The sequence below is a fragment of the Nannospalax galili genome, unplaced genomic scaffold (genome assembly GCF_000622305.1).
Source record: "Nannospalax galili isolate Female #2095 unplaced genomic scaffold, S.galili_v1.0 scaffold180, whole genome shotgun sequence".
Lineage (NCBI taxonomy): Eukaryota > Metazoa > Chordata > Mammalia > Rodentia > Spalacidae > Nannospalax > Nannospalax galili.
Genome location: NW_008348199.1, coordinates 1,973,203 through 1,996,804, shown reverse-complemented (window position 1 = coordinate 1,996,804; position 23,602 = coordinate 1,973,203). Strand labels below are relative to the sequence as shown.

Below are 23,602 nucleotides of genomic sequence, written 5' to 3'. Positions count from 1 at the left end.
TATTAGCATCTGGACTTATTTTGTCTTAAGAAACGAAAGGGAAGCTCGTGCCCCAGCAGAACAAGCCCATAAATCAAGTGGTTCAAATCCTTAAGGCATCTTATCGCTGGGCCTTGTCAACAGTGGGGAAACTCCTCTTAGAAATTACTGAGTTAAATGTGCCCAGGCATCATGTGCTCAGTACATCTGGCCACGGCCTTTGTAAGAAAACAAGTCCATCCCCCTCAAATAGCAGCCCCGATGGACCTCGTGATGGTGGAGATGGTTTCTTTGATGGTCTGCCACACGGATGGCTAAATGTCATTCACTCTTTCTTGTATCTGGGTCCACAGCAGCAGTCACCGCCCCCCCCTCAGGCCCTCAGCCTTTCTGCATCCCATCCTGGGTGGCGCATCGTCCATCCTGCGTGTGGTCTTGGGAAACTCAGTGCCAAGCTTTGCCATCGCGGCTCCCCAGAGAGTCGGCCTCGCACATCAAGGCTTTGCATGTGTGATTCATCAGGGACTGCTGCCCGTCCCTTAGCCCTTCTGACCCTCCCGTCTGTGGACGTCAGAAAGGTCACTGGCAGCCGTCTGCCCCAGATGCCCAGTCTGGCGATATTTTTGCTCAATTTGGTTATTTTCAGAATCTGGCTGAAGAGCCCCTTCGAGGCAGATGAATTTAATTATTCGGATAAATTATAACTTCTGCAAAGTTAGAGAATTCATGGAAAACTCTCGTTTCTCAACCTTATTTATCAGAGGCACCCCGGGGGCCCTTGGTGCATGGAGAGGTCCTGGCACCCTCTTGGCTGGCCGAAGAGATAGGCACTGGGCTCTTTGTCTCCTGTGTTCTTCTGTGGCCCCACAGGATGCTCTGTCTTTAAAGCAGATCCGTGCAGGGTGCTGTGCAGAGGGCTGGCTAAGTGCCCCAAACTGAAGCAGATTTACTGCTGTTTTCTCAAATTCTTTTGATGTGTAGCAGGTTGGGCAGGGCCTTTTTGTGAGGTTTTTTTTTTTTTTTTGCTTTGATTATGGTACAGAGGGGGTGCGCCGAGATCCCCCCTGCCAATTCTTTGTTCTCTGTGAAAACGAAGAAGTATAGAAAGTCCCTATGATGTGACAGAAAGACGTCAGCGATGGCGTAGCCGTTGCTCCAGCCTCTGTTAGGTCTGTGCGTTCTTGTGGATCCCGCACCCACCTGGAGCATCTTCTCCGTCTTTCCAGCAGGTGTGTCTTGGTCCCCGCCCACACATTCCTGTGATCCCTCCTCACCTTTAGGGGATCCTTGCCTGATACTGTGGAAAAGAAACAAAGGGCTGCTGGAAATCTGTTTTTTTTTTTTTTGAAAGAATCTGAGTAGAAATAAATAAATAAATGGAGCCATACAAAGAAAGGATAGAAAATAAAATCAAAGGTGGGAGTACAGCACTTGGCCTGAGGTATAAATAGCCGCGCTCTTAGGAGGTGCACACCCGGCCAGGTTAGGTTCCGAATCTGTCTCCTCCCTCTGCGTTTCTGAGTCAGGAGAGGCAGCTTTTGCCCTTCTGTTTGCTTATTCATTAATTTATATTTTGAAACAGGGTCTTTCATAGCCTGGGCAGGCCTGTGACTCATCATGTGGCTGAGGATGCACTTGAGCTCCTGATCCTTCTGTCCCCACCTCCCCCCTTGCTGGGATTAAATAGTGCAGTCCTGAGTTTCACTTTTGGCTTTTTAAGCCTTGCTTTTTTAAGTCTCTGGTGAGGGCACAGGCCAGAGGCCTGCCTCTGTCACGCTCGCTCTGTTCTCTCTCTCTCTCTCTCTCTCTCTCTCTCTCTCTCTCTCCCTCCCCCCCAGGCTCCCATCCCTCCTTTCCTGGCCTCCACCTCTCTCTCCCTGGCCTCCATCTCTCTCTCTCCCTGGCCTCCACCTCCCTCTCCCTGGCCTCCATCCCTCTCTCCATGGCCTCCACCTCCCTCTCCCTGGCCTCCACCTCCCTCTCCCTGGCCTCTACCTCCCTCTCCCTGGCCTCTACCTCTCTCTCCCTGGCCTCCACCCCCCTCTCCCTGGCCTCCATCTCCCTCTCCCTGGCCTCCACCTCCCTCTCCCTGGCCTCTACCTCTCTCTCCCTGGCCTCCACCTCTCTCTCCCTGGCCTCCATCTCTCTGTCTGGCTTCCCTCTCTCTGGTCTCCATCTCCTTCCCTGGCTTCCTCTTCCCCTTCTTTACCTGGCACTTCTTGCAGCCCATTGGCCATGGCCCTTGAGATTGAGCATACCAAGGTGACCCATGTCTAGAGGGACCATGTTGGCTCTGACTCCTTATGACTGGCTGCTAGGTTGCGTGTGGACAGGGCGTTCACCTTGGAACAATGTGGACACTTGGAAAAGGAGAGGCAGCCTGTCTCCTGTGAGTCAGCGTGCTCACAAAACCGCCCCAGGTTTGGACTAGGCTCAGCCACTGCCCAGCCAGCCACCAGGCCACCCATCTTCAGATCCTAAGTCAATGACTTCTTGCATCTTTTAAGTGTGTGTACTCCTGGCAGCTGGACTAGGACTTTTAAAATCTGAGCATTCCTGGGATTAACTGAAAAGCCAGGCAGACTGGTGGTTGGCAGGGAAAAGGACACAGGCTCGGCAGGGCCGGTGGGTCCTCTGAAACTCCCCACAGGGCGAACACTGCAGACTCCTCAGGCGTAGGTCGTGATCCACAGAGGGCTCAGGCTGGGCCCCTCCTGCCATTTAGCATCTATAGGTTGCTGGGCTGGGCCCACACACTGCTTCTTCACAGACTCCAAATCCTTTCATGGCTGGTTCACTAGATGCCTCCTCCAGGCAGCCTCCTGTGGTTCTCCCTGCAGAAAGGAACCCACCCCCCATGCTTCGTCAGCAGAGACTCCCCTTACCCTCAACTGGAGCCATTTGTCAGACTCAAACCTCCTGCAACCTGAGCCAGGCACGGAGTCTCCCAGACCTCCCTGTTCCTCCACTGTGAATAGGGAGTCCTCCTAACCCTGTAAAACAGTGGGAAAACTGAGTCATAGTAAGGTGCTGGGGCCTAGCCTGAGGCCCACATACCAGTGGGCTACATCTAGCCAGTGGTTTGGTGGCCTTACCTTGCTCATAGTGCTGGCCCTGGGCCCTGTGACCATGTCCTCTCCTCCTGTCAGAGGGTCTGTATCCCCAGGGCCTTAGACAGGCAGGAACGCCCCAGGGAGAGTGCATGGAACACAGCCTCACGGGCTCTGTGCGTGCATTTCTTGTTTATTAAGGTCACACAGTCCCTGGCCCTGTTTAGTGTTGTTTTTGATGTTCAAGGGTGGTGTGGAAATTTCTGTTTTTATGTGACCCAGTTTCTGTGCTTTGACAGTGCCGTCCCCTCCCTCCTCCTGCTCTGAGATTTTGGAATTACATTCGAAGTCCTGTTCCTCAGCTACTGGGCACGTGTCCCACATTTGCGTAGGGGACTGATGTGCGTGGTGGTTATTGTTATTAATGTTTTTAATTTCATTTGTGTATGTGTTCATGCATGTACTGGTGTGTGTGTACATTTTCGGCCAGCGGTCAGCCTTATGTCATTCCTCAGGATCTGGCCACCTTAATTTTGTTATTTTTGTTTGTTTGAGACAAAGTCTCCCTATAGCCCTGGCTGGTCTTGAACTCACTATGCAGACAAGGCTGGCCTCAAAGTCACAGAGATCCGCCCAGCTCTGCCTCCTGAGTGCTAGGATTCGAGCATGTGCCAGCACACCTGTCTTTCATGGGCCTGAGGCTAGTCTAAGCCCATGGTCGGGGAGCTCCAGGAATCCACCTGTCTCTGCCTGCCAGTGCTGGGATTCTAGGTATCCCACCATGCCCAGCTTTTTACATGGGTTCTGGAGTTTGAAGTTGGCCCCAAGCTTGCACAGCCAGTGCTTTTCACTGGCCGAGCTTCCCCAGCCCTCGCTCTGGGTCTTCCTGAAGTGTCCTTGCTGTAACTGCTCTGCGTGGCTCGCCCAGCCTAGCAGGTGCCCTTGAGCAACCTTCCTCATAACCATTTCCTTTTCTTCCTCCTTGACATCAGTCACACTCACTCCTGCTTGGCTTTGGCTGAAGGGACTTCCTGGGCCACCTGTGTTTGCCTCTGGGACATCAGCAGGGCAGGATGCGGGAGACCTGGGTCACTAGGCTGTTGTGTGCAGTGTTTCCCTGGAGAAACATCTTTTCTGTCTCTACATTGCTGTAGAGTTCAAATATTTGTTAAAATTTGATGGGATTTTTTTTTTTTTTTTTGGTCTTTTTGAGACAGGGTCTCCCTGTAGCCCCAGCTGTCCTGGAACTCACTCTGTAGACCAGGCTGGCCTTAAACTCACAGAGACCCGCCTGCCTCTGCCTCCCAAGTGTTAGGACTACAGGCGTGCACCACTACGCCCGGCAAAATTTGGTGTTTTTTTTTATACTGGCCTGAGGCCTACTTGAGAGGTCTTTGTGTGTGTTAGGTAAGTAGGGCCAAGGAGTCAGGGTCCTATACCCTGACTGTGATCACTGGCTCACAAAGGCGGCTGTTGGCTTTCTCTCACACAGAGTCACAGTGAGAATTTGGGGGGGATTCAGAAATGATTAGTAGGGGCTGGAAAGATGGCTCAGTGAGATGGTTAAGAACACTGGCTACTCTTGCAGAAGACCTAGGTTCAGTTCCCAGCACCCACATGGCTGCTAACAACCACCTGTTGTAATTCCAGTTTCAGGATGTCCATTGCCCTCTTCTGGCCTCTTCTGGCACTGAATGCCAGAAACTGTAGGTGGTGATACATGCCTGTACTCCCAACACTGACTCAGCCAAAGTGGGAGGACTGGCCAAGGCCAGCTGGGATACAGAGTGATGGTGCCTGGGGCCTGTTTGGAAGCTGGTTTTCTTAGATTCCCGTTGTGTCTCCCACTGGTCCTGGTCCTGACCCTGGCTGTTGCCTCTGTACAAAGCAGATCCAAGTACCAGTGGGTGAGGGTTGGTCCCTACAGCTCTTGGCCTGGTCCCTGCAGGAGTGTGGAATCAGGAGCCTGGCTGTGGTGTGTGGGTGTTCCCTTGGGAGGTGGTCTGTTCCTGGGGGTCATTTTTAGAGAATAGTGATCAAGAAGGCTGGGGAGGGGGCAGAGGAAAGGGGACCTGTATCCAGCCTTAGCTGGTTTCTGGTCTGAGAGCAGCATCTTTAAAAATAGACATGGAGACAATGTAAAGTATAAGAATTCACTACAGCTCAATCAGCGCCTGTATCCAGCCTTAGCTGGTTTCTGGTCTGAGAGCAGCATCTTTAAAAACAGACATGGAGACAATGTAAAGTATAAGAATTCACTACAGCTCAATCAGCCTTCTGTCCCCATGTGTGTGGCCATCAACAGCACCACACGTCTGGTCATCTATGTGTTTAAGGAGGCCTGTTCATGTCTTGGAGCTACAGCCCAGGATGGGGAGGTGTATTGGTTTATTTTCTGTTGCTGTGATAGAAACACCATGACCAAGGGAACTTATAAAAGGAAGAGTTTATTTAGCTTACAGTCCCAAGGGGCAAGAGTCCATCACGGCAGGGAGGCATGGCGGCAGAGGTGGCTGGAGGAGGAGCTGAAGCTAAGCTCTCACATATTCAAACAGGCACAGGAAGCAGAGAATGACTGGAGATCTGCCAAGGCTTAAGAACTCTCTAAGCCCACCCCCATTGATGTGCTTCCTCTAGCGTGGTCATACCTTCTAAGACCCACCAAAACAGCACCACCAACTGGGGACAAAATGTCCAAATACTTGGACCTATGGGGGACATTTTCATTCAAACCACCACAGGAGAGAAGGGCAGCTCCACCTTCTCTGCCCTTGCTGGGGTGTAAACCATTGCCTACTACAGCAGCCTCAAGTAGATCTGGGCGGCTTTAGAAGCATCCAGAAGCTTCCAGAAACAGCCAGGCCCTTCCAGAAACAGCCAGGAGTTTCCAGAAGCATCCAGGAGCTTCTGGAAGCGTCCTTGTCTCAGTCACATGTTCCAAAGAGCAATAGGAACAGACTGGCAGGGCTTTGTGGGACTCAGGAGCTACTTGGTGCTGAGGGGGTGTTACATGTGCTCTGGGCCACGAAGCGGTGTTCCTTGGCCTCTCTGGGCTGTCTTCCCTGGAGGACTGTCTGAGATGCTGGATGCGTGTGGCTGTTTCTCTCTACTGTGTGGTCCCTGCATGCTGACGGGTCTCTCTTTCCCTCTCTGCCCAACAGTGACTGACCTGCAGGAAGAAGGCAAGAGCGCCATCAACTCGCCCATGACCCCCGCCTTGGTGGATGTCCACCCCGAAGACACCCAGCTAGGTACCGTGGCCGCCTGGTGACCCTGTTGTACATTCTTGGTGCGGGACACCACATGGGTGGGCGTTCGTGAACCTGAGTCTCAGTCAGGGTCGTGTTCAGAAAGATCCCTGGGGAGGAGGAGGTTCTGTCCTCGTCTTCAAGTGTAGGCTTTGTTGTCACCGTGTGTGGTGAGGCCTGTGGATTAGGACGATGTTGGAAACGCAACTGGCTAGCCCTCGCGGTTCCAGGAGCAGCCATGCAAGGCCCCACGGGGAGTGCACCGGGAGCACCTGGGCCAGGCAGCAGCAGAGAGGGAGAGGGCATTTAGGCTGGGTGTCCGAGCACACTGGCTTAAGACTGGCCGGTAGGACGGGGCATGACTCGGGGCTCGGGACTGGAGGTGTTGGGCTGAGTTAGCCGATGGCTGGCCTGGGGATAAGGGCAGGAGAGGGGAGGGAGTGTTGGTCTGCGGTGTGGGAGGCCATGAGACCTCTTAGAGGGGTAGACTGGGAAAGGGCCAGCCCTGGAGGGCAGCTTCCGTGGGAGTCTGAGAGCCTCAAGATCTCAAGATGTGAAAAGTAAAAACCAGGCACATGTCCAGATGTCTCCACCTCTGCCCTGATGTACATGCACCCCCCTCTATCCCAGCTCCGAAGAGCCACCACGGGCCTGTAGCTGGGGGTGTGGGACGTGTGAGTAGTGAAGGCCCCGGCTCCTTGCAGGATGCTGACAGGCTAGCTATCCATCTGCCCTTTCCTGGATCTGTGTCTTGTGATCCAGCCAGCATGGAAGGCAGGCATAGCACATTCTGCTTATTTCCAAACCCTGGTGCAGAGGGACGTCCTGGTCCATCCCCAGTTCTTGTGACAAGACCAGGCCAGCAGAGCTTCTGGGAGGAAGCAGGTACAGCCCAGCCTGTGGTCTAGAGCTGGTACCTTGGACTCCGGTCGGTAGGGTGTTTCCTCCTGGAGGGGCCTCTGTGCCTGCTGCTGCAGCTGAGCATCCTCACTAGCTGTCCCAGCAGGTGCTCCTGGGCTAGTCTGTGCCTAGGAAGCCGGAGTCTTCCCCCAGTCAGAGGGGCCACTGCACCCTGGCTTATGTGAGACATTAGTACTTTCCGTCCTGGCTCATGCCCGGCCCCACATCTCCATGGCCCACTCTCTTGATGAACTGCCGTTGGCCTCCCATCCATAGGAACATGGAGGAAAAACCCGCAGAGGAGGATGGGCTGGGCACGTTTTGCTGTGAAATGTAATCTTTTTGTGTTTTTGCTATTTTTTTCTAACATTTCCTTACACGTACTGTTTTGTGTTTGATGTTGCATACCGATCTGTTCCCATGCAATGTCTCAAGTGTTTTTTTTTTTTTTTGGTGCTGGCCCATCCACTACCCTGGATCTGTGTGAACCGAGGCTCAAGGCAACCTGGCGCTCCGGGTCGTCCTCAACTCTTAGGTCTCCACGGGGCACTTCCCAGGCCACTTGAGTGCCATTCTGCTGTCTTTGCACCAGGGTGATTTGGATGCCCTGTCAGCCTGGGAGGAGACGGCCAGGCAGAGTAATAGAGTTTGGCTTCATATCCTTCCACTGCCCTGTATGATTTGATTTCCATTTTGGTGTGTGACTGACCATGCTGCCTGGACCGTCCCACAGAGAATGTGACAGGTCCCTGCTTCCTCACCCACTTCCTGCCCCATGTGAGCGAGCAGGGAGTTGGCTATCCTCGGCTTTCCTGCCGTCCCCCTCAGCTTACCATGGTTGTCTTTGTCCCTGTCAGAGGAGAATGAAGAGCGTACCATGATTGACCCCACCTCCAGAGACGACCCCAAGTTCAAGGAGCTAGTCAAGGTGAGATGGTCTGATGTCATTGGAATGACCCTGCTGGCTCCAGGCCTTGTTCTGGGTGCCCCAGGTTCCAGCGGGCTCCTGCTGGGAGCCATGCCTCTGAGCTCCTGAAGGGAGCATTGACGCTACAGCAGAAAGGGATGGCAATGGGGGTGGCAGGTGGGCTGAGGGTTGGGAGAGGGCATAGACCTGCAGCGCCCGCTGCTCCCCTGTGCCAGAGCAGCCTGGGGGAGGGTCTTTACTTGGCTGTCCCATGGCACCTGTAAGAGCTGTGTGGGGCTTTTGGCACCTGGTGCCAGTGGAGGGAACTTTACCAGAGTCTTGGAGATGAGAACTCCTAGACACAGCCTGGAGTCACCTGAGAGGGATCTCAATTGAGGGAGTCCCTGGATCAGACTGGCCTGTGGGCATGTCTGTGGGGGGATTGTCTTGATTGTTAACTGATGTGGTAGGGCCCAGCCCCCTGTGGGTGGCATCATTCCCTGGGCATGTGAAAGCTAAGTACAAGTTTGCTAGAACCAGCAAGCAGGTTTCCTCCATGGTTTCTGCTCCAAGCTCCTGCTTGAGTACTGCCCGGACTTCCATCAGTGATGGACTGTGCCCTGGAAGTGTAAAACAAATCAACCCTTTTCTCCCCTAAGTTGCTTTTGGTCAGAGTGTTTCATCACAGGGACAGAAAGGACACTAGGACACTCAGGGACCTATAAGCCCCCATGTGGGGTGTGTGACCTGTTCCCCCCACCCCGGCAGAAATGTGACTATCAGCCAGGTGGGATAGTAGGCTGTTTTGTTCTGGAAGGTCACAGGAAGGAGGCAGGTAGGCCTGAGGCTCTGTGGCTGCTGGGGGTGGGAGTGGGGTGGGAGTGGGGTGGGAGGTGTCACCTTGCAGCTTCCATTGCTCAGATCCAAACCACAGTAGGGCTCTTGAAGGTACACTGCCCCACAGACCCGGAGCCGACTGGGGTGACCCAGGGGCTTTGAAGTGCTTTATGTGACTTCTGAAACATGGCTGTCAGCCTTCCTAGCTTTGCTGAGGCACTGAGCCCCAAGCCACCCCGCGCCAAGCCACCCTGCGTGACTACATTTTCTCAAGGGCTGACTAGGGAAGTGAGGCTTCTCATGAGCTGAGTCCTTTTCAGAATGTAAACTGAAAATGTCAGTTGTGGCCTTGCTTCACTCAGATGCCCAAGGGAAAATGCTGGGTGGCCGGCTTGAAGAGCCAACCTGACTGGGCCCCAGGGTGCCTGGGAGATACCATTTCTGGGCATGTCTGTCAGGTTGTTTCCTGGAGAGATTGGAGAAAAGCAGGTGACCTCCCCAAGGAAGGCAGGCAGTGTAAGCTTTGCTATAAGGAAGAATGAATCTCTCAATCTCTCTCTTTATCCCCCCCCCACCACCACGTGGGACCACACAAACTGGAATATACACATTCCATCCCCAGCATTCCCAGTTCTCACACCTGCACACTAGGCCTGGGCCGTACAGCACCCTCCCTCTGCCCCAGGGCATTTGCACTGCACCACCAGCCCTCCGACTCAGTTTGTGCAGGACAAGGTTGTGCCCCGCCACGTGAGGCAAGCCTTACAACCACCCTTGCCGTAAGACACGTAACTATTGGTTCATTTGCACTGCACCACCAGCCCTCCGACTCAGTTTGTGCAGGACAAGGTTGAGCCCCGTAGCCACGTGAGGCAAGCCTTACAACCACCCTTGCCGTAAGACAAGTAACCATTGGTTCTGTCCCCCTGCAGAGCACAGAATCCCCAGATACCCCTGGCTTAACCATCCCTCATGAAATATTTTAGTAGCAAAATAATTTACCATCCTCAAGGACAATTTTCTGTGATAAACAACAAAGTGGAGAATTTGGGGAAAAATTCTTAATTTGCTGTTGAAACCTGATTCCCTTGTCGTCCCCCCCACCCCCAAACACACATACCTGTGTCACTTGCCTCTTAAAGCCCTAGGCTATTTGAGCCTTAGTGGTTGAGGACTGGCCAGCTGAGTGTCCACCAGCCCATTTCTGGCATCTAGGGGAACTGTGGGTTTCAGCTACCTCTCTTCAGTTCTGTGTGGATGAAGGGCAGGAAGTGTGCAGACGAGAGAGGCTGGAGAGGTGGGAAGGTCTTGCTCTAGGGTAAAGGCGCTCTGAGGCTAGGTGGGAGTCGAGGGGCTCTGTAGGAGGTGTGCAGTGTGGCTGAGAGGGTGCCATTTTTTCCTAGCGCCTGCAGATGCCACGGGAGCCTGCAGATGTACTGAGGGCTCTTGAGATGGGCACAGCAACTGAGGTTATTAGCTAGCTTTCTGCTTTTATCTCTGCTGCTCTGATAAAATGCCCTGACAAATGCAGTGCAGGGGAGAACAGGTTTATCCAGATCCTCATTTCAGGCTGTCATCAGTCATGGCAGGGAAGGCAGACGGTCGGGTTGAAGCAGCTGGTCACATCCACAGCTGAGCAGAGAGAAATGAATCCGTGCACACTGGTGCTCAGCCTGATGCCTCCACCATCATCCGGTTCTGGATCCCCTTCCTAGGGAATGGTGCTGCCTACGTCGGTTAGCACCATCAAGACAACCCCCCACAGACATCCCCACAGGCTAATTCAATGCAGACCGTCCCTCATGGAGACTGTGTTCCCAGGTGATCGTGTCAAGTGGATGGTAAAGATTAGCCCCCGTAGCTGGGCAGAGGGGACCACGCTGCAGATGGAGATGTCGAGGGAGGATGGAATATTTGGCTTGGAGGAGGAAAGCCATGTGCCAAGGTCTGTACAAGGCAGGGCAGCAGGAGCCCCCTAGAGCCTCCAGAGGGGCCAGCTCCCCTCTCCTGACCCCTGACCACAGCCCAGTGAGGCTGGTTCTGGACTTCTTATCTCCAGTACATAAGAGGATCCACTGGGACCACTGAATGCCACCAGGGCTGTGGACAAGCCTTTGAGAAGCCTGGGGAAGCAGACCTTCCTTCCCCCACTGCTGGGCTTTTCTGCCATAGCTCACGCCATCCACGTGGGCCAGACAGGGTGACTTGGATTGTAGTGGCGGCAGAGTCCTTGCTGTGGTCCAAGATGGCTGGCTGCCAGACACTGAGCGAGATGCCTGCTCCACAACTGTCCCATCAGCCTGTGCACCCAGAGACTCAGACTGTAGGTCTCATCTCAAGGCAGGATGGTCTTTTCAAAAATTATGTAAACACCAGGAGCAGGGCAGCATCCCTGGGGGTCTAGGGGGCTCATGGGCCGCTGTCCTGGCTGTGTGGAGGGGCATATAAAAACCTTAAACTTTGCAGCAAAGTTGGCCTCTGAGACAGGCAGATGCGAATGGCAAGCACCGAGGCTCCGCATGGCCTAGTCGGGCTGGTCAGGTGTGCAAGGCTGTGCTGGAGGCCCCGGCATGTCACTAGGCTTAGCATTGTGCTTGTGCGGTGAATTGAGGATGGTCTGCCAGCTTGCTGTTGCTGGGACCAGGGGCCAGTGCCTGACTTGACCCAGACCCAGGGCTACTGCAGAGATGGGCTTGTTGGGCCTGCTCTGTCCAGCCCCTCTGGCATCATTCCCTGCCCACCCCCATCTCTGCTCCTACCACCCTGTAGCATTGGTCTCTATGTTGAACAGGTACCCTCTGGGTGCAAGATTAGAGGGGTGAGTTCCCCCAACACTTAATGGCAAGTGCAGGGGTCTCCAAGGTACCGCCTTGCATTTACCACTACCCTAGGGTGGATAAGTCACTAGGATTCTAGGACTCACTGGGAGCTGTTATCTCCAAGATCACAGTTGGTGATAAGCACATGAAATCAGCACCGGGGACCAGGGTCTTGGGGAAGGGATTGTGATTGCACCCCAATGCAGAGGGTTCCAGAACACTGTGGGAACTCTGGTGCTGTTGACCTGTCTTGGAGGTTCGGATGCAGCAATCCTCTGTGACTCCCATTGTTTTAGGACATCCCGTGTGCTACAGACTGAAGATATTTCAAGTCTTCCTTCGTGGGGGTCCTGTCCCGAAGCTGGTGCTTTTTCTAGTGATGGGGATGGAACCCAGAACCTTCTTCTATACCTCTGGCTCCTGGCAGCAGGTGTTTCTAACTTAAAACCTGTCCGGTGCACTGGCTTGAGCAAGTCAGAAGACAGCTGGGCCTGGCTGACACCCTTCCCTGATGAACATGGCCGATGTAGCTGTCTGTCCCTCACTCCCCACCTTGGGACCAGGGCTGCGTTTCTGAGGCTGGTCTCCCTTCCTCTTCTCTGTTCACTGCCCTCTGTTGTCAGGTGGTGGTGGCCTTCCTGTCCTCCCTCTGCTTCAGGACTGTCGCCTTTGCAGTGTTGAGCTGCCCTCTGCCTCTTCCTGTCAGACGTCCCTGGCTGGGCAGGGCAATGGAATTGAGATTGGCCATTAAAAAACTATTTTGAGCATCTGTCATGCAGATTGGCCATTAAGGGCTGAAGGTCTGATCCTAACCCAGAGGAAAGTGGATCACAACAGCCCACACCACACCACGTGCTCACATACGTTATCACTGTTGACTGGACGCTAAGGTCCTGAGAGGGACCAGAGCTGGTAGGGTGATGGAACTGGCCAGCTGGGCATCACCTTAGAAACGGCCCCCTCTTCTGTGGGCTTAGGACTCCAAAACACTGGCCTTGGCCTCCCCCTCTGCTCTTGTTTCTTCACATGGTGGGTGGACACCTGTGGGTGGATGGAGGCTTATGGCTGATATGTCGATAACTGTTCTCAGAGGGGCATCCTGTGCTTCCCTGCTAGAGAGAGGCCCCCATGCTGTGTCTGATGGGCCTGGCACAGAGCCACAAAACCCTTGGAGCTGCCCAAGAGCCGCTGCCTGCACTGTGGCTCAGGCTGGTTGGCCGTACCTGGTCACTGCTGATGAGGGCACTTTGGATGGGGGTCAGCCCTAGCGGGACCCACACATAGTCAGGGGTTGGCATTCTTGACCTCTGGAGAGGGGAGAGTCTGGAGGTTAGGATCCATCGCTGATGGACAGTGACTGAGCTCTTAACCCAGGGTGCTGGGTTCTCAGTAATGACACTGGCAAATGAAATGCAAAGATCCCTGAGGTCAGAGAGTTGGTGTTGGAAGGATGCATTTTGGAGCTGGGGATGGAACCCACCTAACTTTTCCTAAGCACCCTAGCCAGAAGCAGCCAAGCACTCCACTGGGGGTCCGTAGCTCCCCGAGAGCAATTTCACATCTTGCTGCCTAGTTATTGGGCAAGACTTGAACTGGTCTTGAAGTTGTTTTTTTTACCCCTTTGTGCCTGGGAAGAAATTCTCCATGAAGACATGGTCCTCCAGGGGAGGTGGTGGCACTGGGCTGCAAGGCGGTGCTCTGCCCCATCTACTCCTACCTGGTGCAGTAAGGTGTGCCCCGTCCCTGGGGACAGTGCAGCCAGGACTGTGTTTGGAAGTGATTAAAATGTAACTGTCGTAGCTCTGGGGGAGAGAAGACTGCAAGCCTGATGATAATTCAGAAGGACCTGAAGAGAAAGTACTTTTTTATTCTGGTTAAAGCAAGCTTGTAGAGCCATTTGTGATGGAGTGCCGTGTAAGGGCGTAATTAATATATGTCCTTGGTATTTGCCCGCAGGACTTGGGGCTTGCAGACAAGCAAGTCCCCAAAAATAATGGCCTGTGCTATCTTTAAAAGCTCTTTTGTGAATTGGAAGATTAAGATGGATGGCTGGGATGTCGGATGGGGTGATGAATGGTGTCCGCAAGTCACCTGCACCTCCTGGGGCGGCGGTGAGACCAGGGTGGGCCTGAATTTTGCTTCTGAGACCTGAGAGCCTGATCCACTGCATGGAGGTGGGTTTTGATCTCCAGGACTGTTGTCTTTGCTTTTGGGTTTGTATATCAAAGATCCTGTTTTTTTTTTTTTTTTTTTTTTTTTTTTACCTTTCTTTACATTTTAGTTTTCATAGTTGACACAGTTTCTCTTGTATTTCCTACTGGGACTGTGTTTGGGGAGGTCAACCTCTGGAACCAAAGGCCCGCAGGACCAAGAGACCTTTCTAGAATGCCCCAAGGCAGTTACTCAGTTTGAGACTGAGTCTGTTCCTATCTTAACCACTGGGGATTACAGTGCTGGGTAAAACAGAGGCCCCACTATAAAGCACACAGTGTACTTGGACAAAAGACCTAACAAGGGGCAGGTGAGTATGTGATTAGGTGGTGGCGGGGGGGTGCCTTGAAGCAGAGACCCTCTTCTGCTGTGTCCTGTAGGGTAGTCAGGGAGAATGGGTTTGAATGGAGACCTGTGTGTCAGTACCTGGGGAAAGGGTGACCAACTGCACAACAGTAGAAATAAAGGTCCTCTGGTCCGCAGGTACCTGGTGTGTTTTGGCGGCTATGAGCTAGGAGAGAGACACAGTAACAGGTCTAGGGACAACAATAACCTTCTTACCATCTTGGCTTTTGCTGTGAGGGGCCAGTTTTCCTAATAGCTGTCGCAGATGGGGGATGGGACCGACTGTGCGCCCTCCATGCCCGGGCACTTCCAAGCATACCATGGCATGTAACTGCGCCCGCCCCCCAGGTGGGTACCACCTTGCGTTTCTCTACATCCCCACTGCCCAGGACAGCATCTGATGCAAACACTCACTATGTCTCTTCCTCAGGGGAGATGCTGTGCCCCTCCCCCAGTCCATGCTTGGACCCATGGATAGATCCTGGCCCTATCAATGACTGCCACTGGTCCAGCTTGGCTAAACACTTACCATGCACGGTGGCTGTGGCTTTTGCAGTTGGAGTGGACAGCAAGGCAAGTGAGCGTTTCTAAGACTCACTCTCACCAAGCTTAGCCATCTCAGTGTGCATTCTTTTTTCTTTCTTTATGAAGTTGAATTTTCACCCTTTAGTGTCAAGCAAGCACTTGCTACACTTTGTTGAGTCCAGGACAAGAACTGAACCATGAGGCCCTTGGGCAGAGGATAGCAGACATGCTGGATACATCCCAATGACCTGTTTCTTCCAACTAGGCCTCACCTCCTGGTTTATGGCCCTCCAAAGTGGCCAGAGAGCCCAGGTCAGACCAGAAACCAGTCATCCAGAGGGGCCAGAGAGGGTGCTGGAGGTTTTCCCCTGCCCCTCAGAGATGCTTTGACAGGGCCACAGGGCTACGTGCATGACCCTCCTCCTGCAGCCTGCCCCCCAGACTCTTCCATTTCCTTTAGTCTCCTGTAGTTACTGGAAAGGTGCACTGGACTTCACAGGACTTGTCCTTGTGGCCAATTTCTCAGGTCACAGGTGTTCCAGAGAGTGACAGGGGACTGCACATTTTAGATTTCTGTCCTTTGATCCCACTGAGCGTGGTCACACTTCACAACCTCCCAGAAGTTAGGGGGACCAATTAGATAGCTCAATTTGTTTTGCTAGCATGGGAGAGCCATGGCCTGGAGGTTGTGGCTGCTGCCTGGGCAGGGGTTCACTTTATTGTGAAGGGCTGAAGTGTCCTGGAAATGGTGAGCACTGTCCTGGGAGCCCGCCGACCCAGAGACACTGTAGCAGAGGTGACCTGCTTCTACAGTGTGTCGCCCAGGGACTAAGTGGGAAAGTCCACTGAGGCTCCTGGGGAAGGCAGGCTCAAAAAATGGGAGCACGCGGCCCATAGAAACACCACGAGTATTCATAGCAGCATGATGTGCAATACAACTCAAATGTCCAGCCATGGGGGAGATGAATAAGATTTTCGTGCAGTCGTCCCACACAGTGCATGGTGTTCGCCCATAAGGAGTGAAGTGGCCCAAGCCGTGGTGGAGACAAGCTTCAAACACGATGCTGAGAGAAGCCAGGCATTAGGGGCGATATACCATGACCTCCAGGGGCAGGGGCAAGCGCAAAGGAATGGGAGGTGATGTGGGGCAGGGCTGGGAGAGGGAGGCAGGGCAGGCCTGGTTCAGGGACATGAAGTGTTCTAAAGTGGATTGGAGTGATGGTTGCACAGTTCCAGTATCCACCCCCCGAACCCCCCCCCCCCCCCCCCCCGCCACTGGGTGCAGCAGGTGGATTCTCCATCAGCAGAACAATTCAGAGTATTGTTTGAGGACTTTCTGCATTGGCTTGGGACTTCGGGCGGTCAGGATGGCTGTGGTGCAGGCTGGGAGGGAATGGAGCACTAAACACTTCATGGACCCCTTTTCTCTCTCTTCCGAGAACTTACATAGAGCCCAGTGCCTAGGTAGAGTGGTGAACCCCTCTACTGGGAGACACCCCACCCACCCCCTTGTCCATGGTCCCTATAGGTTCCCAGCCTGCCTTTCCTGCCCAGGGCTCCATTGGAGACTGTCCCTGCATGAGGCTGACTCTCCACCTCTGCCTTGGCCATGGACTGAGAGTCACCTGTTGTCTTCCAAGGTTACCAGGCCTGTGGCAGCAGCCCTTGTGTGTTTCGGCTGGTGTCCATCCAGCCCTGCTCTGGCCCCAGCCTCACTGTGCAGTGTGGGAAAGTGAGGCTGACATCCATCTCACCCATCTCAGGTGCTCCTGGACTGGATCAATGACGTGTTGGCAGAGGAGCGCATCATCGTGAAACAGCTGGAGGAAGACTTGTACGATGGCCAGGTGCTGCAGAAGCTTCTAGGTGAGTGCTGGGGTCCCACCGTGCAGCGCCATCCTCCTCACCCAGCTCCTGGGAACAGATGCAAAGCCCAGTTCATGCCTCCTGATGGCTCCTCTAGACCTCTGCCGTGGCCTCACTGTCTTCTGTCCTCGTGGTCTCTCTCCTGGACAGTGCACAGAGCACCCAGTAGGGCTGCAGCAGATCACACGTGACTTCTAGAACAATCCTGTTGGGCGCTCATACCAGGGATCAGGGTGACAGGTCATCTCTCTGACTGTCCTTGCTATGTCTAGTTATGAACACCTTCACCCCAGGATGGGGGCGGCAGAGGGCTGGTCTCCAGGAGATCCCCTGTGAGGGAACCCATTATCGTTCTGACTTGGACTTCTAGGTTTTTTGCCCCATGTTCTGGCTGAGGATGGTTGAGTGTATTCCCAGGATGGACTGATGGGAAGAAGGATGGGAGGGTGGGTAGCCTGTCCATCCAGTGTTACTGAGCCTTGCTGAGTGCTGGGTGCTAGGCCAGTGACTCAAGATGCAGACACGGCCCCTGGCGCCCTGGTGTGTGCAGTCTGTCTGAGCAGACAACAGTGATGGATGCTGTTGGATCTGTAATAAAGGCCATATGGGTGGGTGGTCTTACTAAGCACTGGGGGCTCGCCCTGGTGTGTGCAGTCTGTCTGAGCAGACAACAGTGATGGATGCTGTTGGGTCTGTAATAAAGGCCATATGGGTGGGTGGTCTTACTAAGCACTGGGGGCTTAGCTCCTGGGGAAGGTGAGTGAACACTTGCTAGAATGGAACATCCAAGGTCGGGGTGAGGAATGGAAATGGCTGTGAGTGAGATTCATGGTGCCTTAGCTGGGTGTGGTGACTTAACGCCAACGCCTGTCATCCTGGCACTTGGGAAGCAGAGTCAGGAGGATCCCTGGTTTAAGGTCAGGCTGGGCTATATAGCAAAACCCTGTCTCAAAAACAAACAAAACAAAACAAAAATAATGACACAGATTGAAGACCTGCACTTACAGTGTCTGCTGGGGGGGGGGGGGGGCACTCTTGGTTAGAACCCGAATCTCATGATCAAGGGTGGCAAGTCTCCAGCCGTACGGTGACCATCTGTCTTATAGCTGTTTATCAGGTGCCTTAGGCACAAACCCTCGATCATAGTCACACAGACATGTTCTTCCCATAACAGATTCTCTCAGAAACACAAGAACAGGCTGGATGACCTGTCGTCCCCAAGGAGTCCCCAGAATGGCTTTCGCTTTCATCCGGGACTGCCTACACATCAGCCTTGTTTTGTCCTGGCCTCTCATCCATCCCTTTCCCCTCTCCTTGGTTGTTCAATTTTGTTTTGTTTTGCTTTCCTCTCTTTTGTGATGGAGTTATGGGCATTTGTGGGTCACTTGATGTGGGTGCTGGGATCCGAACTCTGTTCCTCGTGGCTGAGTAGCCAGTGCTCTGAACCACTGAGCCATCTCTCCAGCCACATCCTGCTTTTCTAGGGAAGCAGTCTCACAGGTTGGTGCTGGATCTTGGGGTCGAAGTTCGGGTGTGGTTGGCTGTCAACAATGCCGGTGCCTCCCCAGGACCATTTTTGAGAGCAGGCATCGTTGACCTCTCTGGGCACATCCTGTTGGTTCCCTCTTCTGTTGTCCCGGCAACCACAGAGCCAACCTGAAGCTGCCCTGGCGGTGAGGCCTGCCCCTCCGTCCTCTACTCCGGAAGGAGGCTTAAGGCCCACCTGGTCCCCTCAGGCTTTGTACTGTGGAGTGGCTGTTCCCTCCTTTGAATATCTCCAGTTCGTACTTCAGCAACTCGAAAGCTCTTGGGGGTCAAGTGATCTACATATCACTTTGGAAGGGAAAAGAACAATGAACGAGTGTTCAGATTGGGAGGAAGGGGGACGTTAAGAACACCTCTGCCTGGTTTAAGATGTAATGGTGGGGGCTGGAGAGATGGCTCAGCAGTTCAGAGCACTGACTGCTCTTGCCGAGGACCCAGGTTCGATTCCCAGGACCCACATGGCGGCTACGAACCGCCCTTAACTCCAGTTCCAGGGGAATCTGAAGCCCTCTTCTGACCTCCGCGGCATTGCAGGACACAGGTGCACTCACATACATGTAGGCAATACACTCATACACATAAAATAAAAATAATAAATAAAATATTTTTTAAAAAAAGATGTAATGGTAACTCCAGTGGTCCATCCCTGGGCCCGGGGATTCTAGGAGAGACCTGGATGTGGGGGTTGGGAGTGAAACCAGCTGAAGAGTGGTGCTGAGCCAGAGCCAAGCGGTGAGCCTGAGGGGACCCCAGAGGAGTCTGCCAGGTCAGCACGGGAGGGGAGCCCGAGGAGTGTCCCATGTGGGAGGAGTGGAGGTGGAGGGCTCTGGGAAGCGTGCATGTGTGTGAATGTGGGCATGTACATGCCATGGTGTTGTCCCTTGCCTTACACCTGTTTGAGGCAGGGTCTCTTGTCTGCTGCTGTGAACGCCAGGCCAGCTGGCCCACGAGTTTCTAGGGAATTCTCTGGTCTCTGCCTCCCATTCTGTCCCCACGGGAGTGCTGGGGTGACAGATGTGCACACTACTGCATCTGGCTTTTTACACGGGTTCTAGGGCTTGAATTCAGGGCCTCAGGCTTACATAGCAAGCACATTATCCACTTAGCCATCTCCCCAGCCTGAAGAGGTGTTTGGAGTGGATGACAGTAGGCAATGAGGATGGTGTGTGACAGGCCTCAGGAGGCACCAACACCTTATCAAAGACTTCTGATCCCAGGGCCTGGAGGATGAGACTTTGTGGGCCCTTTGTTACACAGCCCGTGCTGACCCATGCACTTTCCTTCCCTGTTCTGGACCCTCCTCCAGGTGACATGGCTGGTCGCAGGGGACAAGGGATGTGCTGAGGTCTCTCTCTCCCTCTCTTCCTCCTTCCTCCCCAGTGGCCCCGCTCTGCCCTGTCCTTTATTGCTGCGTACTTATGAGCCCTGCTTGGCACGTATTTTCAGGTCGTTCATGCGTATAGCAGTGGGTGTCCCTGCTGGGACCTCTGACATAGGTGACAGGTGGCAGGAGTCTACAGAGGCAGGCTTTCTTCGTGTAGGCAGCGTGGGCTGGCCAGTTTGTTTTCCATCACGCTCACTCTGCCCAACCTGACGTCACATTGTCTCTTTCCCTTCTTGGCTGTCAAGTGCCTTCTCTATTCCCATACTCGGGGCCTCTCTAGGGCACCCAGGACAGCACCTGTGGCTAGTAGCTGCTTCATGGGTCAACAGGTGATTGAAGGACTGTGCTGTGCATGGCAGACCATCCTATTTTTGGTCTAAACTTCTGGGGGACTGCAGAAGATTTGCTTGTTCTAACTACGGGCGGGTGGGTGAGAATGCACAGGTTCAAGACTGCTGAAGTTACGGGTCCAGCTGAAGAACCTTGTAGGACCTCAGTCGGGTTCACAGTCTTCATTATCGAAGGTGGCCCTGCATCTGGGGCTGCAGTGTGTCTGGCTCAAGCCAAGGATGTGGTAATTGCATTCCCAGGAAGTCACCCCGAGTTGCCCTGGGCCTTTGCTGGTTGGCAGAGGAGACCTGTCAGGAAAGACGTCGTCTTGAAATTAAAGACTAGGAGGAAACAGGGCTGCACTGCCTTTAGCCGGTGCCCTGGAGCCCTGGCTGCTGCGTCCGAGGCCACCTGACCTCACCTGCTGCCTTACTCATTCCCAAAGGAAATTGAAGGCAGCTGGGTCTCCCGGCTCAGTAATTGAATCCTGAGCAAATGTGACAATTCTTGCCGAACTCCTCTGGAGTGCTTCCCGATTGCTCTGGGAAATAAGCAGTCACAAGCTCGGCAGATATCTAATCAAACTTCTTTTTGTGGTGTGAAAATGTTAGAGAGAGAAGGGGAGTCTGGGAGTGCAGAGGCGGAAGGCAGCCTTGAACCCTTTTTATCATGCTCACCCTAACCCTAACTCTATCGGGACACCTCTCCTCCCCACTTCCTCCCCCAGTTAACTTCCAGGTAGCTTCCTCTCCTAGCCCCTCAACTGCAACTTTTTAAAAAAATTTTATTATTATTGGAGGGGGGCACATACCACAGTACACTGTTCGGGTCAAAGGACAACTTTTCTGGTCACTGTCCTTCCACCGTGGGTTCCAGGAGTCTATTCCAATCCATCCAGTTTGCGTAGCAGACACTTTTACCCTCAGTCATTCCACCAATTTTTTTTTTTTAATGTGCATGAGTGTTTTGCCTACCGTGTATGTAAGTGCACATGTGTCATGCATTACCCACAGAGGCCAAAAGAGGGCATCAGATCCCCTGGAACTACAGTTACAGATGGTTGTTAACTGCCATGTGGGTACTGGGATCTGAACCTGGGTCCTCTACAGGAGCAGCCAGTGCTCTTGAGTGCTGAGCTACCCCTCCCCGCTTTTTTGAGAGAGAAAGATCTCGCTATGTAGACCAAGCTGGCCTGAAACTCTCCATCTGCCTCCAGTCTCTTGCCTCTCAAGTGCTAGGCTGACAGGTGACTGCCACCCCACTTGGCCCCAGCAGCATCTTGAAGCATTCTTTTCCATTTCATGTGCATAGTCTGTTCCCAAGTGCTCCTCCATCCTTAACTGCTCCCACCCCGCTCTCCCTGTAGAGTAACTTTCTGACAGTAAAAATGGCCACAAAGTTCAGAGTTTCTGGGCTGAACATGACACCACTTGCCCTGTGGTTTGTTTGCATGAATTTGCTGTACCCCTAGGGTTCCAATCCAGCCAGGGGACCAGGTGGCTGCAGTCCCTCCTGTTCCTCTTAACACTGCCCCCTGCTCTCATCCCTGTCCTTACAGAAAAACTGGCGGGGTGCAAGCTGAACGTGGCTGAGGTGACACAGTCTGAGATTGGACAGAAACAGAAGCTGCAGACAGTTCTGGAAGCCGTGAGGGACCTGCTGCGGCCCCATGGCTGGCCGCTGAGCTGGAATGTGGACTGTGAGTGACCTCCGGGATGGGGAGGAGTGTTTGCAGAAGTTCATCATCCCATGTGGCAGTGCAGTTACAAACGCTTGTACTTTCTTGACCGTTCCTCCAGAGGAGAGGTGGCGGAGGAGGACTCTGGGGTGGCTGGCGTGGGGAGCACACAGCTCCGCACGGAGTCACATGCTGGTGCTCTTCTCTCCTGTGCTTCAGAAGTGCAGCTCAAGGGGTTCTTGTTTGTGAGAGTGTGCATGTGTGCGTGGAGGCCAGAGGTTATCACCTTGTTTTTTGAGACAGGGTCTCTCACTGGGGCTCACCTTTTAGGCCAGGCTGGCTCACCACAGAGCCCCAGGAACCTTCTTGCCTCTGCCTCCCTGTGCTAGGATTACCACACATCCCACCATATCTGGGTTTTTTACATGGGTTCTGGGGATGGAACTTGGGTCCTCAAGCTTGTGTGGGAAGCACTGTATGGACTGAATTATCTCCCCAGGCCTGTTTTGTTTTAGGGAGTCTCATGTAACCCAGGCTGACCTCAGATTCAATATGTAGCCAAGGCTATCCTTGAGCCCCTGGTCTTCCTGCCTCTATCCCCTCAATGTTGGAATTAAAGCACGTGTGTCAACCATACATGGCCCCAGGGGCTCTTGTTGGGGCTTGATTTCAAATAGCCAGAGTGACTTCAGATTCTCAGAGTGAATTGTTATGCTAGTGGCCCACTGAGGTAGGAGCCCATGCCAGTTCAGAACTGTCCCGTCAGCTGACTTGAAAGGGATGTGACAGTCTTCAAAGCCCAGAATGGGGCAGAAGGGGAAGAGTTGACTGTAAAAGCTGGATGGTTTCCTGTCCTGTCCACGTCTCACCTCCTCCAGCTCTGTGCAAGGCAGGTGTGATGTGGCCAGGCACTAGAGCACACCCTGCAGGTCCAGGGCTCTGTGTCCTGCTTGGGGAGCTGAACTCTCAACTGCAGAGAGGGCTGGCTCTGCCTTTGACTTCTTAGCATGACCTTGGGGAGACCTGTCCTCCCTTTCAATTTCTGGGGACTGTGTGTGGGTGATGCCTAGTGGCTGTAAATCCCTACACAGATGTGCCTGTAACCTGGCCTGAGACTTCCCGTTCGTTAAGACCTAGGGGAAAGTCAGGGCCGACATGGGCCATTCAGGAGTTAAGTGTGTCATCCTCAGAACAGTTCCAGTCCTCGTCACCCACCCACATGGGGATGGCTGATTGCATAGCAGGAGAAGTTTGCTCATTGCCAAAGATAATGACATGCATTACCGTGGTGGGTACATAGCCGTGACCCGTCCTTCTCTGTATAATCTGCAGTTCACTGCTTTCAAAAACACAACGCTTTTAAAAGTGGCTCCCTGAGTCACCTTGGGCCACTAAGAAAAAGAGAAGCCAGACATAAGTCCCCTGGACAGCCCCTGGCTCTCCAAGGTCCCTTTGTCCTTTTGGCTAGGTCTGTCTGAGACATACCCTTGGGATGGGGCCCCTGCTTGCTAGAGCATCTGACCTGAGATATCTCCCATCTTCCCTCCCTGCACGAAGCCATTCACGGGAAGAACCTGGTGGCCATCCTCCACCTCCTCGTCTCCCTGGCCATGCACTTCAGGGCCCCCATCCGCCTTCCTGAACATGTCACCGTGCAGGTGGTGGTCGTCAGGGTAAGTGCCCCTGGCCGTCTCTCCGCCCGTCCCTCTGCCAGCAATGCGACCTGACTTTCTCCTCCTGTGGTTTTCCTGTTCGTCCCTCCCCATCTCAAGAGGCTACCTTCTGTTTTTCCCTCCTGACAAAATGCGTGTCTCACACTGCTCCTTGCGAAATGATTGGAGGAGGGACAATGGTGCTGATTTGAAGAGTGGCACACGGGTGTTGAGGTTTAATTTCCCAGGTTTCTGAAAAGAACATTCATTTCTCTCTAAAGCCAGCGAGTCGGAATTCAATCCCCTTGAATGTACTCGTTACTTGC

The 23,602-nt window shown here is 53.6% G+C and overlaps 1 protein-coding gene across 1 annotated transcript in view; it reads left to right on the top strand.

Annotated features, from left to right (window-relative positions):
• Parvb (parvin beta) overlaps positions 1 to 23,602 on the top strand; it is an 83,175-nt gene that overhangs the window by 35,095 nt on the left and 24,478 nt on the right. The window contains exons 2-6 of the mRNA XM_008844720.3: positions 6,191 to 6,280; positions 8,035 to 8,105; positions 16,585 to 16,687; positions 21,505 to 21,645; positions 23,182 to 23,297. Of these exons, the coding sequence (XP_008842942.1) occupies positions 6,191 to 6,280; positions 8,035 to 8,105; positions 16,585 to 16,687; positions 21,505 to 21,645; positions 23,182 to 23,297 (521 nt within the window). The remainder of the gene's footprint in view (positions 1 to 6,190; positions 6,281 to 8,034; positions 8,106 to 16,584; positions 16,688 to 21,504; positions 21,646 to 23,181; positions 23,298 to 23,602) is intronic.